The sequence below is a fragment of the Lampris incognitus genome, chromosome 8, assembly GCF_029633865.1.
Source record: "Lampris incognitus isolate fLamInc1 chromosome 8, fLamInc1.hap2, whole genome shotgun sequence".
Lineage (NCBI taxonomy): Eukaryota > Metazoa > Chordata > Actinopteri > Lampriformes > Lampridae > Lampris > Lampris incognitus.
In genome coordinates, this window is record NC_079218.1 from 26,524,908 (window position 1) to 26,545,187 (window position 20,280).

General features: G+C 42.3%; 1 protein-coding gene across 1 annotated transcript in view; it reads right to left on the reverse strand.

The window, feature by feature from the left end:
• Window positions 1-333: 333 nt before the first annotated feature.
• LOC130116648 (unconventional myosin-XVIIIa-like) overlaps window positions 334-20,280 on the reverse strand; it is a 96,092-nt gene continuing 76,145 nt past the window's right edge. Inside the window, exons 33-40 of the mRNA XM_056284625.1 lie at window positions 19,892-20,008; window positions 19,199-19,282; window positions 15,857-15,994; window positions 11,919-12,104; window positions 11,645-11,784; window positions 10,268-10,312; window positions 2,400-2,522; window positions 334-1,750 (exon numbers count right to left, since the gene is read on the reverse strand). Of these exons, the coding sequence (XP_056140600.1) occupies window positions 334-1,750; window positions 2,400-2,522; window positions 10,268-10,312; window positions 11,645-11,784; window positions 11,919-12,104; window positions 15,857-15,994; window positions 19,199-19,282; window positions 19,892-20,008 (2,250 nt within the window). The remainder of the gene's footprint in view (window positions 1,751-2,399; window positions 2,523-10,267; window positions 10,313-11,644; window positions 11,785-11,918; window positions 12,105-15,856; window positions 15,995-19,198; window positions 19,283-19,891; window positions 20,009-20,280) is intronic.

Below are 20,280 nucleotides of genomic sequence, written 5' to 3' on the forward strand. Positions count from 1 at the left end.
AACTGTAGTGCATATTTGAAGGTTTTGTGTTTATTTCTACACATGTAAAACCAATCTTTATGCCAGCAAAACTATGCCAGTGCCATCTTTCAGAGGGAAAGTCTACTTAAAAATGCTTGGCAAAAGATCCCTCTGCATAATAAATGATTTGAGACCTTGAGCCAACAAGCAAATTATTTTAAAATTCTAGCTCATCGCATTCAGTAATACTATGTAATTAGAGACAGCACACGGGGTTAGTTGGTTAATTTAGTGCAATAATCCTATTTCAAACCTAATAATTCCAGGCTTCTGGGTTAGAGTCATGCCAAGTATCACCTTCTTCTATTGGTTTCAGTCACTCTCAGGCTTGTAGAGGTACTTCATCACCAGGTTGTCCATTTTCTTCTGCTTCTTCTTGGTCTCTTTCTTGCTGAGCTGCACTTGACCTACAGGTGTCTCCTCATCTCCAGAGGCTGAGGTGCGAGGAGCTGGGCCTCTTTTAATGCTGCTGGAGCTGCGGTAGGAGATGGTGGAGTCAGATGAAGAATCAGATGAATCTGATGAATCTGAAGAGGAAGAGGAGTCCTCAGACTCACTCTTCTTCTTAGATCGCTTCCTGGACTTCTTGCCCTTCTTCCCCCTGGAGCTCCTCCTGCTGTGACGATCATCTGAGGATGAGCTGTCTGACTCAGAGACTTTCTTCTTCTTCTTTGACTTGCGACTGCGGGAGCTGGTGGTACTGATGCTACTAGACGGCCGGCTACCATAGTCCAGTGCAGAGCCAGATGCGGATCGAGACAAAATGGAAGAACTACCTGGTCCTTTATCATCTCCTTTGAGACTGTGCACACTCTTCCTGTTGTTTTCTGCTCCCATGCCCTTCTTTTCCTCCTCCTCTTCCTCATCCCCGGAGTCTTCAAGTTTGCTGCGCTTGAACTTGATAGGTTTGAAGCTTAGCACCTCATTGATGGCAGCCTCTAAGTCAGGGTCCAGGTAGTTGCGGTGGGTTACCGTCTTAATGTCAGATGTGTCAGGCGGGTTGTCCTCCGAGGTGCGGGGTTGCCGGGGAGTGGACAAACTGCGGCTACGAGAGTGGGGGCTGTAAGATGAGGTACCCCCCTCGCTAAAGGCTACACTCAATGCATCATTGTCATCAATGCACACACCAAACTCGCTGAGGCCACAGCTTTGGGCCAGAGACATGCGTGAGTTGCTGCGCCTGTCGTCCTTCCAGGAGGCGCTGCGATGCAGTGACCGAGGACTGGAGCGGCTCACGCTGCTGATGGTGGATTTGTTATCATCATCTAAGTCCAGCATGCCCCTCCGAGTTGACATCCTGCTGGGAGCCATGGAAGACACCATGGAGTCTTTATCGAAGTCTGGGCTGCCGCGGGAGGTCCAACGGCACTCCATGCCCTTCCTAGCCCTGCTGGTGGCCTCAGAGTAGGCCATGGAGATTACAGAGCCCCTGTCATCCAGATCATCCTGAGCCTTTTTCCAGTCCTCCTGGATTTCCCCAGACTTTGCCTTGGCCTTGCGGACAGAGGAGTGGTCTGGCATGTCTGGTTGTTCCTTCAGTGCACTGAACAAGGAACTTTCATCTCCTGTCCCCCCGATTGAGTCTTTCAAATTGGACCGCTTCCTGTAGCTTAGGGAACTCATTACAGACATTGACCTGTTCTGCTCTATCTCTTTTCCCTCTTTGCCTCCTTCATTCATCTTCTCCTTACCCTCTTTCACTTCCTTGGCATCTGAATTGGCTGCATATCTAATGAGTTACATAGGAAAAATTGACACCACATGAGCAACAGAGCAAAAATACACAAGAGAGACAGTAAAATAAAGTATTCCATAAACTTTAAAGGAATAAATTTGAGTCACTTTTGGAATTTATTTTTAGCAAAATATAATAACAGAGTGATAGCTCATTTGGATTAGTGTCTTGAATTAGGAAGCGCAATTGCTGGGATTTTTTTATCCCTGTGCCTTTGACAATATTTTACATGATGTTAAACATTATAAGTTTTGTCCTTGGCATCAGTATAAAGTCATGAATGATAAGACATAAAGTAGCTGAGACTATAGCTGGTATGTATATAATAAGTGAGAACAGCCAGTGGGAAGATATCCAATTGAAGCAGAGCGGCCATTTAGCAAGTAAGCCAACTGGCCATGGGCCACTTCAATAAATCTGACAGCAGCCGCTTCCCGCTGCCGTCTCTTGTCATTAGAGAGATGACAGCGAGAGAGAGCTGACATCTCATCAGATGAAATACTCACCCCTCTGTTGCACACTGTCCTAGGTAATGCTGGGCGTTTTTAAGGCTGGCAATGAGGATAACTCTATCTCTGTCAAGTTTTACAGATGTGCCACAAGAGTTTGTCATTGTGCAAAGAACAGGGGTGACAGTTCTAACCTTGTGCTCTTAAGACTTCCCTCATCTGATGGGGTCTTTGTGGAGCCCTTGTTCTTGGACAGCCAAGACTTAACTCCATCCACACGGTCCTCCACTTCCGAGTCTGTCTCTGTTTCATCCCCACTGTGTAGAGAGAAAGTGAGCTGGAGTTAGTGTAGAGAATCCATCACTCAGGACAGGGACAACTGAACCAACACTAGGAGATTTATTACACAGGAACAGAAAAAAAGTGACAATCAATAGTTTTCAGGTTCCACAGCAGCATTTTGTTAGTCAAAGAGTGGCTTTGTTGCTTTCACAAGGAAGAATACTTGTGGATGAGTATGATGCACAGACAATCCAGGTATCAGATTAGCAACACCTGTTTGTTGACTTGCACTATAGAAACATTCAAGATGCTTTGTGCAGAGTGATCACGGTTGAGCACATCAAGTCCTTTCTCTGAGTAGAATGCAAATGAAGCTCTTGAAGGCCTAATTAACTTTGTTGGTTGGGGCCAGGCAGCTAGCATCTGTATGACATGTGTGTGGTTCATAGATATTGTTATTGGGGTGGAGCCAATGAGACAGCCCTCCAGCCCCAGACTTGACAATAACAAGCAGTTTACAGAGACCCATGGACTCTAATGAGAAAGCATATTAGATCACGCCTGGAAAAGGTCAATCCTCATTTATCTGCTTCAACGCCAAGGTGAATTTTCTGAATTCTGCATCGTAAGAGGAAAAGGGAAAAGGCACAACCTGACAATCGATAGTCATGTCATGAACAAAACCTTTGCACAGTAGGCCTACATGATTTTATAAGAAAATCACCAACTCCATTTGTTTGAGTTTATTATTTTTCCAACAAGCAATAACTAGCTATTATATCCTCTTTAGCTAAAGAATTAATGAAATAAAATAGCTGAATTCAGTAAAAAAAATGGCAAATAGTGCAGCTAGTCTGGATTTATGTAGCTGTGGTAAGCACTGGGCCTCTGGGTGACTGACTGAGAAGCCTCATGTGACATTTCTGGGTTTCAGAACATGACTGAGTGTAAAGACTGATTTTCAAAACATTATGACCTCAATTCATTTTGATTCATTACAGTTTTTCAAGTTCTACATTTATGATTATTTAAAATGTTCATGTTTAATTAATTAACATTGATTGAGTGGTGTAATAAGACCTTACTCCTCCTCGCGGTCAAACACTCTTGTGCCGTCTGAACAACGGACAAAATAGATAATGCCAACAAGCCAAACGCCTCAAAATGTCTCGGCTTAGTTCAGACATTAAAAATGAGAAGTACCAATAAACGTTACAAATCTTTTTTTCTTGGGTTATCTTAGAGTCGTGGAACAAAGTGTAAAATGCTTATCAGGGGCAAACACAGTCATCTGAGATGACAGCCATACTATCAGTAAATGGACTGCATTTTATATAGCACTTTTTTTTTTGTATTTTCCCCCCTTTTTCTCTCCAATTGTACTTGGCCAATTACCCCACTCTTCCGAGCCATCCTGGTCACTGCTCCAGCCCCTCTGCTGAACAGGGGAGGGCTGCAGACTACCACATACCTCCTCTGATACATATGGAGTCGCCAGCCGCTTCTTTTCACCTGACAATGAGGAGTTTCACCAGGTGGAGGTAGCGCATGGGAGGATCATGCTATTCCCCCCAGTTCCCCCGAACAGGCACCCCGACTGACCAGAGGAGGCGCTAGTGCAGCGACCAGGACACGTACCCACATCTGACTTCCCACCTGCAGACACGGCCAATTGTGTCTGTAGGGACGCCCGACCAAGCCAGAGATAACATGGGGATTTGAACCAGCGATCCCTATGTTGGTAGGCAACAGAATAGACCACCATGCCACCCGGGTGCCCCATATAGTGCTTTTCTAGCTGCAGCAGCAACTCAAAGCGTATTTACATTTAATGTCTCAGATTCTCCCATGCACACACACACACACACACACACACACACACACACACACACACACACACACACACACACTCTCATACACCAATGGCGTCAACCATGCAAGGTAATAACCAATTCATCAGGAGCAGTTAAGGGTTAGGTGTGTTGCTCAGGGACACCTCCACATTTTTGTCAGGAGGAGCCAAGGATTGAACCAGCAACCCTCCAGTTACCAGACAACCTGCCGGAGCTACTGCCACCCAAATTACTAAACTACATCATTTGGCCACATATTTACACTACCGTTCAAAAGTTTGGGATCACCCAAACAATTTTGTGTTTTCCATGAAAAGTCACACTTATTCACCACCATATGTTGTGAAATGAATAGAAAATAGAGTCAAGACATTGACAAGGTTAGAAATAATGATTTGTATTTGAAATAAGATTTTTTTTACATCAAACTTTGCTTTCGTCAAAGAATCCTCCATTTGCAGCAATTACAGCATCGCAGACCTTTGGCATTCTAGCTGTTAATTTGTTGAGGTAATCTGGAGAAATTGCACCCCACGCTTCCAGAAGCAGCTCCCACAAGTTGGATTGGTTGGATGGGCACTTCTTGCGTACCATACGGTCAAGCGGCTCCCACAACAGCTCAATGGGGTTCAGATCTGGTGACTGCGCTGGCCACTCCATTAGCGATAGAATACCAGCTGCCTGCTTCTGCTCTAAATAGTTCTTGCACAATTTGGAGGTGTGTTTAGGGTCATTGTCCTGTTGTAGGATGAAATTGGCTCCAATCAAGCGCTGTCCACTGGGTATGGCATGGCGTTGCAAAATGGAGTGATAGCCTTCCTTATTCAGAATCCCTTTTACCCTGTACAAATCTCCCACCTTACCAGCACCAAAGCAACCCCAGACCATCACATTACCTCCACCATGCTTAACAGATGGCGTCAGGCATTCTTCCAGCATCTTTTCATTTGTTCTGCGTCTCACAAACGTTCTTCTTTGTGATCCAAACACCTCAAACTTGGATTCATCCGTCCACAACACTTTTTTCCAGTCTTCCTCTGTCCAATGTCTGTGTTCTTTTGCCCATCTTAATCTTTTTCTTTTATTGGTCAGTCTCAGATATGGCTTTTTCTTTGCCACTCTGCCCTGAAGCCCAGAATCCCGCAGCCGCCTCTTCACTGTAGATGTTGACACTGGTGTTTTGCGGGTACTATTTAATGAAGATGCCAGTTGGGGACCTGTGAGGCGTCTGTTTCTCAAACTAGAGACTCTAATGTACTTTCTTCTTGCTCAGTTGTGCAACGCGGCCTCCCACTTCTTTTTCTACTCTGGTTAGAGCCTGTTTGTGCTGTCCTCTGAAGGGAGTAGTACACACCGGTGTAGGAAATCTTCAATTTCATAGCAATTTCTCGCATGGAATAGCCTTCATTTCTAAGAACAAGAATAGACTGTCGAGTTTCAGATGAAAGTTCTCTTTTTCTGACCATTTTGAGCGTTTAATTGACCCCACAAATGTGATGCTCCAGAAACTCAATCTGCTCAAAGGAAGGTCAGTTTTGTAGCTTCTGTATCGAGCTAAACTGTTTTCAGATGTGTGAACATGATTGCACAAGGGTTTTCTAATCATCAATTAGCCTTCTGAGCCAATGAGCAAACACATTGTACCATTAGAACACTGGAGTGATAGTTGCTTGAAATGGGCCTCTATACACCTATGTAGATATTGCACCAAAAACCAGACATTTGCAGCTAGAATAGTCATTTACCACATTAGCAATGTATAGAGTGTATTTCTTTAAAGTTAAGACTAGTTTAAAGTTATCTTCATTGAAAGGTACAGTGCTTTTCCTTCAAAAATATGGACATTTCAATGTGATCCCAAACTTTTGAACGGTAGTGTATATGCCACCAACGTGTGTATTCTACTGAATGGCATAGCATTCCCTTTGTTACGAGGCTGTGTCACAAATTCAATCATGTATATATACAGAACAAAGAGTCTGCTCCTCTCTCCCCTCCCTCAGGGTGGTCTACCTGAAAGCCAGAAATTATTTACTAGAAAGAAGGCAGTAGGAGGGATGCAGAGTAAGAGAGTGAGAGGGAAAGAGATAAAGGGATGGAGAAAATTAGAGAGGACAGAGAGAGGCTTCCTCAATGGATGTGCTTTTTCTAAATTGAATGGTATCTCTCGTACCTCCTGTTGTTGAGAAAATTATCACTGGCTTTTTAGTTATTATTTAACGTCCTTATCATTAATAGTCAGGCTTCCAGGGAAAAGGAAGTTATGGGTCCAGGTAGGGTAAGTGGTCTAATCTTATTTTCTATGTTTGGAGGCTAAGTGTTTTCATTTCTGAATTTGATTCGAGGAACATTTCACGAGGCAGTGGGCTGACAGTGACTTGAAGCCGAGCTTTTGTATGTCTCACCTTTGCCATGTATTGTCTTTCTCTGCTGTATAATACCTGATACACTTGAAATACAACAAATAAAAATAAAAGTAAATAAATAAAACTAGAAATCATACAAAATACAATCTGAAAATGGATTTACGGTATCGGCTGATCAGCGAGTTTGAAATATATACTATATATTTCAAAACTTTCAACTCTCAAATGTTAAGATGACCAATGCTCTCCCTCCATCTGAGGAATTATGTAGTTGATGGCTTGACATGTAACTATCCTGTTAATTTGTGAAATTTCACAGCCGTAGTTGTCATAGTTGATACCAAGTCTAAATTGTAATTGATGATGTAATGCCTTCACCAGTGCAACAATGCATTATATGACATTTTTCTATATCATGATGTATTGCATGGCAATATATTGTTACCTGTATACTGCATATCCTCTTCTGTCTCTCCCTCTTTCTCTCTCTCTCTCACACACACACACACACACACACACACACACGCATGCACACATACGTGCACGCACATACACACAAACATACACACATACATACATATGTGAACTAAAAGGTGCATTGCAATTGAGTGCTTTGCAAATGGTGTCACAAGCAATTTGTCCTTGGCCCCACACCACTGGCTAACCAGTCCTGAGGCTCACCGATACAAACAAGCCCCAAGAATATAGAACTGGACATTAATCGCTTCTGACAATTGGCCTCCACTGGTTGTAAATCTTTGTCACAAATACTTATACTCAGCATCAAATCTTGTATGGCTTGTTCCTATCACTTTAGCACTTCAGCAGTAGCTCCTACCAAATCCAATATCCTCACCGTATACATCAGCATTAACTCCTAAGGAAAAAAAAACAGGCATGGAGCATCAATTCAAATTATGTAAACAATGTGCAGCGCACACCAAAAATCATGTGTAATACGTCCCTATACAGGCTGTGCTTCTCAAGGGTAATAACCATACTGGAATTAGCATAAGAAAAACTTGGATTTGATTCTATGTATCCATCAAAAAACATTTTAAATGTACCCAGTGTTGATTAAGGGGTCCTATACCTATGTGACACTATCCCTGTATGATAAACCAGAGATAAAAAGACATACTGTGGCTATTCCAGCCATGATAGTCTGCTACCATAAGCACAGGCCTTGTTTATTGGCACGAGGGAGACACCTTCATTCCTCAGTCATAAAAAAATTCAGCTTTTTTCATCTTTGCATTAAAGTGATCATTACACACATATCAAAAGGAAATCCAAACCATCCAGAAAATCCACTCGCCAATTTACTGAGCGTTCCTCCCCTCTGTTATAGTTTATCCATACAAAATGCAGCTGCATTTCGGTTACAGGAGGAACAAATTTGCCATTAAGTAAACAGGGCAAATCATTCCTCTTTCCCTTGAGTGGTGCTGAGGCAGAGGCAGAGCACCGATACACACGAGTTGTCTGATGAAAAATGAATAACAATGAGCGCTGACTCAGAGAGAGTAGGATGGCGTGTCTCTTTGAAGAAGCAATGAGAGGTTAAAACAGGAAATCATGAAAAGGCCTGCCTGGTATAAACTGAAGACTGCAGTCCTTCAATTCTGCTTTGATGAACGTCTGAATTATTGAGTCTAACGCTTAACTGCTGCCACCGAACAAAACAAAAATACAAATGGGACTTAGTCAATCATCAAGTTTCAGCTGGTTAGAACACGCTTTCCATGCATAAACAGTAAGTAAACATGTCTGTTGTTTTTCCCTCCCCAATTGTACATGGCCAATTACCCCACTATTCCGAACCATTCCGGTTGCTGCTCCACCCCCTCTGTCGATCGGGGGAGGGCTGCAGACAACCGCATGCCTCCTCCGATACATGGGGAGTCGCCACCCACTTATTTTCACCCGACAGTGAGGAGTTTCACCAGAGGGACATAGCACATGGGAGGATCATGCTACTCCCCCCTAGTTCCCCTTCCCCCTCAAACAGGTGCCCCGGCCGACCAGAGGAGGCACTAGTGCAGAGACCAGGACACATACCCACATCCTTCTTCCCACCCGCAGACATGGCAAATTGTGTCTGTAGGGACGCCTGACCAAGCCGGAGGTAACAGGGGGATTCGAACCGGCGAGTCCCATGTTGGTAGGCAACGGAATAGACTGCCATGCTACCCATATGCCCCTGGGAAACATGTTTCTCACCACAATGAAATGAAATTAGTCAAGTGTCTTCATGCACTTTGACCCCTGGCAGGTAGCTGGGGTTAAATCACTGAGCATTATCCAGTGCCATTATTGTCCTGTCACAGAATGTGTGCTGCCACTTATGCAGCTGTACCAGCACTATCTGCAGAGTTGCACATATCATTGAATGAATTACAATTAGTATTCTACCTTTTTTTGAAGTAGTCCTATCATAGTAGGTGAAACTGTGCTAAAACTATAAACCATGGAGTTTGGTTGAAGGGCACACAACAGACTGTCTTTATCTTTGTCTGACATTGTTAGGAAGGCAAACAGCCATGATTATTTGTATATTTAGATTATTCTCAAGGTTGAAATCCTTGTAGGACAGCGTCTACATCGTTGAAAGGAGCAATAATGTATTGCATTGCCACATTGCCTTTTAAATACATTTCTGAAAGGCAGTATTACTCAAAACTGTCTTGCAGGATCCTGCTCACAAAGCACATGGATTCTTATGAGTTGGCCCCATTGATGTAAATGCAAAGATTTGCTGTATGGCTTTCAGTACTGGGAATCATTTACAAATTGCAGCAATATAATGACAATTGCCATGTATAATTGCATATAGATACATGTTATGACGGGACAGTCAGCAGAATGTATTTGAATAGTGCAGCAAGATTTAGAGTTCTTGCTTGTACTACTGAACTGCCATGAATTAGCCTAGCAGAACATATTTTACACAATTCCTTCAATGAAGCATGCTACTGTTACAATATAGTACACAATACAGTGTGCTGGTATGGATGCATTGTTGGCAAAACAGTGGAATAGTGATCAAAGAAAGTTGAATCAGTTCATCTGGATACAACGTAACGTTGTATCCAGATGAACTGATTCAACTTTCTTTGATTTTCTTACCTGGATTATTGAGCATGCATCAAGACAGTGGAATAGTGGTATAAAACATCAACTGTTTTAACCCTTTCTCTGACAGATGCATGATGCAGATTTGCAGCGGTAGCTCTGATGAAGATGAGGATGATATTCAAGGAGATGATGATGCAGTATCGAACATTGCTAAATTTAACAACATAACATGTTGCCTTTCCAATGTAGCCACATCTTTTGAGCACTTGGAGGTTGACTTATAGATTTATCTTATTGAAGAAGATGTATATCTAATTTGTGCTATTCCCTCTTATTTTCTCCCCCTCTCCCCCCTCACCAGAATGACTGTGAGCAACACAAAACAAGGATGCTGCATCATTTCTCTCATGTGGGTGAAACGGGTGCGAAAAAGACTTGAAAACAACCATGATGGCAAAGAAAGGATGCATTTTTCATTCTCACGTTTTGTTCTTTCTTCTCTGATATTTTGTCACCATGTCTTGTAAACTGGACCAAGTGTAGGAGAGACCAAACAGAAGAGAGAACAAAAAAGCAGAGGCACAAAAGAGTGAGATATACAAACAATAGTGTGTGAAAGAGAGAAAAAATAAGACTGGACCAAAAGAAAAGGTTTAACACACACACACACACACACACACACACACACACACACACACACACACACAAACAGAGTTTCCATTGTGAAGCAGTGACTCGGTAAATCAACTCATCCTGTCGTTGCCCTTATTCTCAGATGGAGCCAGGGAGCATAATGTCTCCCTTTAAGTGGTCTGTATTATTGCAACGTTTACCTCTGTGGGCTCAGAGCTCACGTGACCCTCAACCTCTCTACAAAGAGGGGGGGGAGTAAGAAACAAGGGGAAAAAAAACGTAAATTGACAAAATATCAGGATTAGGGGCCTGGTGAGAAGTAATGGGCAGCAGAGAAAGAGCAGCAAGAAATGTAATCGAAAGAAGGAAGAGTGAAACAAAGTGGTTCCAGGGAAACAGCATTGTGGGAAATAAGAATGGAGAGATACAAGATTGACAGCCAAAGTAATTGACTATTTTCAAAGTTGTGGGTGACACAGCCATCCACCGACCAGTGCTGAGCAATCCTCTTTACTTCTACTGACATCTGACACTGCTCCAATGCTCTACCAAGAGCAATGAACAACAGCTTTGATGCAACACACAATACATGAAAATAAATGAGATAAAATAAAAAAAGTGTAGCAAAGGTGTTGTGTAAACTGTAAAACAGATCCACAAGCATATTTACTGTTTTGATGCGACATTAAAGTTATAATAGTGGATCTTATTTTGAAGTATATTGGACCTAAGATTCAATAATTTATTGCAATATCAACTTTACAGTTGATTTGGAATTTGTTTCGGTGTGCTCAAAGATAACAACAGTAAACATATAACCACACAATACATACAAAGAGTAACCACAAAACATACTGTTACAATTATAATTCAGTTAATGCAATCATATGGCCCATGCCCTTATAGGGACAAATTAAAGTGCATGTGCTTAAGGAGACTATACTTGTACAATCAGTGAAGCATTTAGGATGCAGACTGCTGCAGGGTATTGTTGCTATTGTGGAAACGAGATGTTCTGGTCTTGATACTGCTGAGTCTTTTACCCGAAGGGAGATGATTGAATAGGGTCTAGCAACAAGGGAGGTGGGACTTGAAGTTATTTTGCAAATGGTCAACTGAAGGCTAAACATAATGTGTAAAATCCTCATTTGACAATTTTCCTTGAAACATAGAAAATGAAAGTGCTTAAAGGCAATAGAGGATATTCTTAGGAAAAAGACTCTGTACCTATTGATGAGGTCATCATTGTCATCACTCTCCATCTCATCCTCAATGGCAGACTGTAAGTCACCTATCCTTTTGAAGGCCAACTTGAGGTCAACTTGTAAGCTCTGATTGGCTGCCTCCAGGCTCTCAATGTCCATTTCCTAGTGAATGGATCATGCCACAGAAGAATCATGGTTTCTTTCTCTTTAATAATCTCCTTCAGTTAATAGCTAATAATAATATCAGGTTTGATGGATCTCCCCATTTCCCCTACTGGCAGTTCTATAGACCTCACCAGCTCATGTTTCTTGCGGCTGGCCTCAGTCTCCTTCTTGGACAGCTCCCCCATCTCCTCTTTCATGTCGCGTATCTGCCTCTGCATGCGCTTGTTCTGGTCCTTCTCTCGGTCCTCAGCAACCCTGTGCTGGTTTCTTTCCTCTGTCATCTTCTCGAGGTTCTCCTTCAGACGACCCACCAGGCTCTGGGGGGGGGGGGGGAAAGCTAAGCCAGCTAGATCTTTCAATCACACAGGTCACATAGCTCACATCAATTGGATCACAGATTTATAAATGAAATGAGGTCTTCAGATTGACATTAATCATTGCATGCTTGATCCTAGTCTACCATAGCAATTCCCTCTTTTTAATTTTTGTGTAAATGGTACTAAGTTGATCACCCGCTGCTTGTATGGTCACTTAACTAAACTAAAGGTGTCCCAAAGACACACACCCACACACCTTAAAAATACCTTCAGGTGCAGAGTCCAAGACATAAAATGTGGATCAGAGAAATAGGACTTGCATACTAAATTTAATTCTCCAAAACAGATTTATAATAGCACATTTAGCATTGTTGCTATACAGACTGTTTGACTGTTTCATAGCAGACTGTCTTCTATGGGTGGCAGGTCATTCAGTGTAATGGCTCCCAAACTTTGGAATTCACTTACACAGACCATCTATGACACTTCCTCCGTTACATCTTTCAAATCTCATTCAAAGATTAATTTCTTCTTACAGTGGTCCTCCTGTTTCCATCTCACCCTCTTCTGAATGAGTTTTGATTTGTCATTGTTTTGTCATCACATTCCGATTGTCGCTTCTTGTGTTATGTTATACTGATACTTACTCTGGAAAGGTGCTATATAAATAAAAACTATTACAGTCGACTGTGCTTCATTTAGTGTGCAAGTCCTATTTCTCTGATCCATTGAACCAAGTGCCAACCTCCAAATCTTTTGTTCCTAAATTATCCAGTCACGTGAAGAAACTTAACATAGTAGAAACAAAATCTTATAATATCCATTTTTCCCACGCCACATTTTTATATACTGTGGATATCAGTAATTTCAATAAATACTGAGATCACACTGAAAGAGAGCCCATGGAATAAAATGACTAGCAATCACCTGCAGCCGATTGGTTGTCACAATTACTGAACATGTATTATATATTTCTTCCTCTTAAAGGTTCAGTCTGTTTTCCAATCTCATATTTTTAATAGAAGGTTTGTTAATGTAAAGTTATCCAAAATATTAGACCGCTGTGATAATATCGCTACAGCCCCTGGAAAAATTATCTTCCTGGTTGTCAACATCAAGGGTGAAATCACCACTCAGACTTTTTTTTTGAGGGGGGGGGGGGGAGTGAGAGCGTGTGTGTGTGTCTGTGTGTGTGTGTGTGTGTGTATCACAAAGCTGGCTCACTTTTAACCCAGGTAGATCACCATGGTAACGTATGCTGCATGGCAGGTTAAGTTCAGAGTATCATATCAAAACTGTACAATAGGCCGACCACTGACCAATCAGAATCAGATTTACAGGCCATGTAAGTTGCACGCACATGAAATTTAACTCCGGTTTCGTGGCTCTCGGAGTACTTAACATAGAGTAAAAACACAACAATCTTTAGATATATACACAAGGATTGACTATACACAGGCGAAATAAGAGGCAATGAAGTGCAATGGTGCAGAGAAGATTTCAGACCACTGATAAAACAGAGTCATCAGTCCTACAGGATCCTGAAAAAAGTCCTGAGTTTACAATAATGTGACAAGCAATAAAGACCAACAGATTTATTGATACGCTTTTTATGTGCAGCACATTCTCAAGAATAGTTTGTTCATCATCCGACCAAAAACAAAAAGTACTCACTTTTATTAAAGACATACTGTAGCCTAGGCTATACATATATATCCACACTTATTTTGAGCCTTAGCCTTACTTTTAATATTTGGAAATTATTTCTAGTTTTTCTAAAGCTTCTTATCATGTTTTAGTTATGTGATTATATTGTTTAAATTTCCCTTTGGTGAATATCACTTTTAATTGTTGCTGTAACTGATTTTTCCAGCTGGTACGATTACCTGACCGTTTTAACTCATCTCAGTTTGTTATTCATGGTTCTGATTAAATGACTTGTAATGCAGCGGTTAACAACCCACCTCTTCCACTCGTAGCTGGAAACCCCTGTGTTAATAGAGACTGGTGATAACCAGCTTCATGACACCGGTTATCCAGGATCACTGAAGTTACTTCTTTTCTTTTTTTTTAGATCTCCCTTCCCACGCCCTCCTTTTTCTCTCCAATTTTATCTGGTCAATTACCCTACTCTTCCGAGCCGTCCCGGTTGCTGCTCCACCCCATCTGCCGAACTGGGAAGGGCTGCAGACTACCACGTCTCCTCCAATACATGTGGAGTCACCAACCGCTTCTTTTCACCTGACTGTGAGGAGTTTCACCAGGGGAACGTAGCACGTGGGAGGATCACGCTATTCCCCCCAGTTCCCCCTCCCCCCTGCACAGGCGCCGCGACTGACAACATCAGGCGCTAGTGCAGCAACCAGGACACATACCCACGTCTGGCTTCCCACCCACGCACACGGCCAATTGTGTCTGTAGGGATACCCAACCAAGCTGGAGGTAACACTGGGATTTGAACTGGCGATCACTGTGTTGGTAGGCAACGGAATAGACCGCCACACTACCCGGACACCCTACTGATATTTACTTTTAGTGAAGCAGGTTACCCAAGAGAGACAGAGACCTCAGGACAAGTTCTGCAAACATTTTTGTCTCATAACTCAATTGATTAACATCTGTACCGAAAGAACGCAAGTGGTGCTTCTTCTTCCTGTCTGAATTTGAACCCAGTACATTATAGTCAATGCTGCTTTCACCGAACAAAGTGCAATTAAACAAAGAAAGTACCTGACATAGTGCAGTTTCATGAGCTGGGACTTTTATCGAATTGACAGTTTTTGAGATGGTCAAATTTCCCTCTGTCGTACACTGGGGGGGGGGGACGTGTTCCCCACGGCAATTAATAAATAAATAAATTGCATCATGTATGGAGCATCCGGCTAGCGTAGCAGTGTATTCCGTTGCCTACCAACACGGGGCTCGCCAGTTCAAATCCCCGTGTTACCTCTGGCTTGGTCGGGCGTCCCTGCAGACACAATTGGCCGTGTCTGCGGATGGGAAGCCGGATGTGAGTATGTGAACTGGTCACTGCACTAGCACTTCATCTGGTCGGTCGGGGCACCTGTTCAGGGGGGAGGGGGAACTGGGGGGAATAGCGTGATCCTCCCACATGTTACGTCCCCCTGGTGAAACTCCTCACTGTCAGGTGAAAAGAAGCGGCTGGCAGCTCCACATGTATCAGAGGAGGCATGTGGTAGTCTGCAGCCCTCCCCATCAGCAGAGGTGATGGAGCAGCGACCGGGATGGCTCAGAAGAGTTGGGTAATTGGACGGGTATAAATTGGAAGAAAAAAGGGGGGGGGTCTAAGAAAAATAAAAATTGCATCATGTAATACCCTGATTTGATTGGACAATCAATGAATTGTCACCATGAGTTACCTATCAACATCATAAGTTAGCACCCTAGCTATAAACAGATCTTTTTCACAAACATGGCTGATACACTTTTGATTCATCTTAGTAGGGTATAATTTGTTCTCTCCCATTGGCCGCAATGTTAAAAATACATCTTTCTGTCACCTTTGATTCAGTCTATGATCACTAATTTTGTGCTTCAACATAGCGTACAACTCAATATAGGTGTTTTCATTGACATGTCTTTATGTCTCTGTTTTCAGACGATTACAGGACTATAAGATTAAAGTAATTTGATTGATGCTACATCGATGCTTTGGCAAAAGGGCCAATACAGGACTTCCTGGGATGAGAATGCGTTGATATAAGAAACTCTGATCCCAGGAATCATCTCACCTCAATGCGTTTCATCTGGGTTCTCTCATACTCCAGTTTGGTCTCAAGCTCACGGATTTTGGCCTCCTGACGACTCACTAGAGACTTCTCCACCATGGACTGTTCCTGGAACTCTAGCTGGCTCTGGAGGGAATGAAGCTGGAAGAACAAATACACACACACACACACACACACACACACACACACACACACACACACACACACACACACACACACACACACACACACACACACACATAAGCTTACAAAAGCACACTCTTGACAGTCACTCTGAGGTGCACAGTTCACATCCCACACTCCTGCCTCGACCTCTGGTCTTTTACCTTCTCTTAAGCAGCTATCTCAAAATGATCTATCCCAGATCTTGAGCGAAAATATCCGTCTTTTGACTCTTTGAAAAAAAATTAATCGGGGAGTTTCATTTATTCTTGTTCTTCCAGTATGAATAAAGGGCAAAAGATACATTTTAAATTCATAAATCAGCCAGAAAGGAGGGGGAAGATCAACGTTAAGCATATTTGTGCTATCTGAAAGGGGTTTTTTTTGTTCCTTCTCATCACTGATAAGAGGATGAAAGATACATTTTAACAAAAACCAGCCCGAAATGCAGCACGGCACCTAATGAGGGACTTTTCTTCTTAACTGAGGAGGACTTGAAGTTCCCCTTTGATGTCATTAAAGAAAGCCTTCTTTTTCTCCTATGATAACCACTGCAAGGCCAGAGGCTTTAACCACCTTCCCTTGGAGATCTAAAAATTGCCTGATATCTTGGGGTAATTTCCATGGGTTTTAGGAGCAAATAGCAAATTAGGAAGTTGTTTCATGAAGATGCATGGGAGTAGGGCTGTGTGTGTGGTATTACACCTCAAAGAATAAGTGTGAGCAACTAATGGTCATTGTGTGACTTAACTGCCTTTCCAGGACTTCATAATAAAGTAAATTCAACAAATTATCCCAACAAGAATATGCATCTTTTTGATTATCCCACTGTATTTATCCATTTTGTAGGATGGTCCAAAAAAAAAAAAAAAAAACTAAGTCATCAACACATAAAATGGTCCAATTAGCCGATAATAGCAAACTGGCAAACCAGTCTTTCACAGTCTTATTTTTGGATCACTAGCTGTGTTTTCATTAATTGTCAAACAAATTTTAGGTGAACTTTTGAAATGTCGTAAAAAAAAAAAACAAAAAAACAAAAAAAGAAAATGCGAATTAGGCACATCTCCATCAACTGGTTTGGAGCGAATAAACTATGCTACACAATGCATAGTTTTGTCTGAGGTTGGCGGTATAGGCTTTACGCATGGCTTTAATAAACAGAGCAGCGGAAGCAAAACCAGTCACCTTGGCCATCTACAAGAGGAAATGGAGAGAGGTCTTCAGGAATTTGTTTCAGTTGGAAAAGTTGTAATTGCTCTTTCATATCAGCTATTGCTGGCCATGTTTCATGCTGTCTGGAGATGAAGACAAAGAAATGCGCGTAATGGGACTATCCAGGAAGATTCCAACAGTGGAAACGACAGATCAGTCCATCCATCTATTATCTAAACCACTTATCCTGCTCTCAGGGTCATGGGGATGCTGGAGCCTATCCCAGCAGTCATTGGGCGGCAGGTGGGGAGACACACTAGACAGGCCACCAGTCCATCACAGGGCCAACAAACACACACACACACACACACACACACACACACACACACACATTCACACCTAGGGACAATTTAGTATGGCCGATTCACCTGACCTACATGTCTTTGGACTGTGGGAGGAAACTGGAGCACCTGGAAGAAACCCACGCAGACACAGGGAGAAGACAATGCAAACCTCACACAGAGGATGACCCCCTAGGTTGGACTACCCCGGGGGCTCGAACCCAGGACCTTCTTGCTGGAACCACTGTGCCATGCACAGCTGATCAGTCACATGAGTTAAATGTTCACTACGTCAGAACTTAAAGTTTTTCAATATCCCATTTAGTGCATTAACTCTTTTTTTGAAAAAGGCAAAAAACCACCTCAAGTGAGCATTTTTTTTTTGTTGCAAAATTGAGGAAGTTTTTTTCGAATTTTGTCATTTCCATAAACCTTTTCTTAATGCAATACTTCAAAATGTGCATAAAAATATGTTGCATATAAAGAACAAGTGAACACAATTTTTTTTTGCCCATCTCCACCCCCTTCCGTTTTGACAAAGGTGAAAAAAAAAGTGCACAAATGAAGAGGACAGATGGTTGTTTAGGGGGGCTGAATGTGGCAGTCTACCCAGAGAGCTTCATTGGCTAATGCCGTCACTTTTATCGACTCATATTTTATTAGTCTAATGCACTGGACCCCACATGTCACCCATGGAGGGTATTTATTGTCAAGTGCATTTTCCCACTGGATTCTTCCCCAAAGTGTTTGTTTAATGGGGTCTCTTTTTTGTTGAATTTATTACCAGGACAATCAGTTCTACCACCCTGGAGTCATACCAACAGGATTTCAGCTCCAAAAATGTATAAAAAAAAAGTTTTACTACCTCTTCAAGAATGAGTGAAATATTCAAGTGGAAATAATTGTTTGGTTGTGACTTTTCAAATACAAAGCAGGTCAAGATAATGAGTGAAATGTCCAGGCAACAGCAGAGACAAATCAACAGCATTGAGGTTAGGGGTAACCAGCTCTTAAACTAAGCTGAGTGCTAGATATAATTTCCTACACCTCACAATAGAGTTATTCACTTAACGTACTTGCAAGAGAGTGAGATCACATTTTTTTCCCTAACCTGCAATGTTCCCCAATTCTATCAATCCATCTATTAACTATACCCACTTAATCCAATTCAGGGTTGTGGGGAGCTGGAGTCTATCCCAGAGGACATTAGGAAGACAACCTGGACAGGTCGCCAGTTTACCACAAGGCCAACATGCACAGTCACTCACCGTTCACACCTATGTACAACTGACTCCAAAATCACCTAACATTCATGTATTTGGACTGTAGGAGGAAAACAGAATATCTTGGGGAAAACCAATGCAAACACAGGCAGAACATGCAAACTACACACAGATGGGCTGTATTCGAATCCAGGACCCTCCTGCTGTGAGGTAAGAGTGCTAACCACTGAACCACCCTGTTCCCCGATTCCCACTGTTTAAATGCAAATTGGAGTGCAACTCTGAGAAAAGTTACAATAAAAAAAAAAAAAAAGGAAAACATTCCTGGTCAAAATTATCAGTGGATCTACAAGGAGATGTGGTGTGACTGGTTAAAGGAAGAGACCTAATCAGACAGAGGTTATAATTAAGCATGCTGCCTATTGGAAGAAGATAGCCACAGATTTCTTGAATACTTATTCTACCTTCTCCTGGATCTCCTGCTTCTCCTTTGTGGCCTCCTCCAGTTGGGCCTGCAGGTCACTGATCTGGCTCAAGTCTCTGGTAGACTAGTGTACAGACACATAAAGACAGATTAAGTCAGTATGTAGCATTTGTGATTATGAATTTGTTTGTGTGCGAGAGTGAAAGAGAGAGAGAGCACATGCATACACGTATGTCTGCATTTGAAGCTGCAATTATCTGAAAAATTCTGTTTGAGTGTTAAAGAAAAACAATGAATTCATGTAGGATATTGTCCATTTCATATCCTCTCTTGCACAAGAAATTGCATCTCTTTCTGTGTCATGACACATACTTACTCAGGATTGTTTAGGTTATGTTAAGTACAAAAAACTAGTTATTTTAATAGTACTGTAATATTAAGATATATACAAATTTTGTGTCCATCACAAGCCTGGAAAAACAACCATGATATACTCCCCTCAGAGATTGTGTCACATCATCTGTAACAATTCCATCTATTCTCATGGCTAAAGTTTCCTGTGTAGGACAATAAGTCTCTTGTAGGGCAGTTGAGGTGTGTGTGTGTGTGTGTGTGTGTGTGTGTGTGTGTGTGTGTGTGTGTGTGTGTGTGTGTGTGTGTGTGTGTGTGTGTGTGTGTGTGTGTGTGATAAAGTGGTATGCTGTGAGCTGTGAACCTGGGCAGGGTGTGCTACCTGGGCAACTGCAGCCTTGTGTTTCTTCATCATGTCATTCATGTCCTCCTGGTCCTCCTCCATACGAGACTGCAGATCATTCTTCTCCCTCTGCAGACGGCTAACCTGCTCCTCCAGCTGAGTGACAAAGAGAGAGAGAGAGACAGAGAGAGCAAGAGAAAAAGAGAGAAGTGTGGAATGACAGGCTTTATTCATGCGCTATTGAATGTGATAAATGGTCATTAGCTAGCCATGCCCAGGCAGTCCTTGAATCGCATCTAATGGCTATAAAATATAGTCTGGACAGGGCTCTGGCTGGAGGATGAGACCAATTTGAGATAATCAATTGGCTCATTTAGGCTGAGAAAAGTGTGACCAGTGCAGCATACTGGTTGTGTCCCATTGAGAGT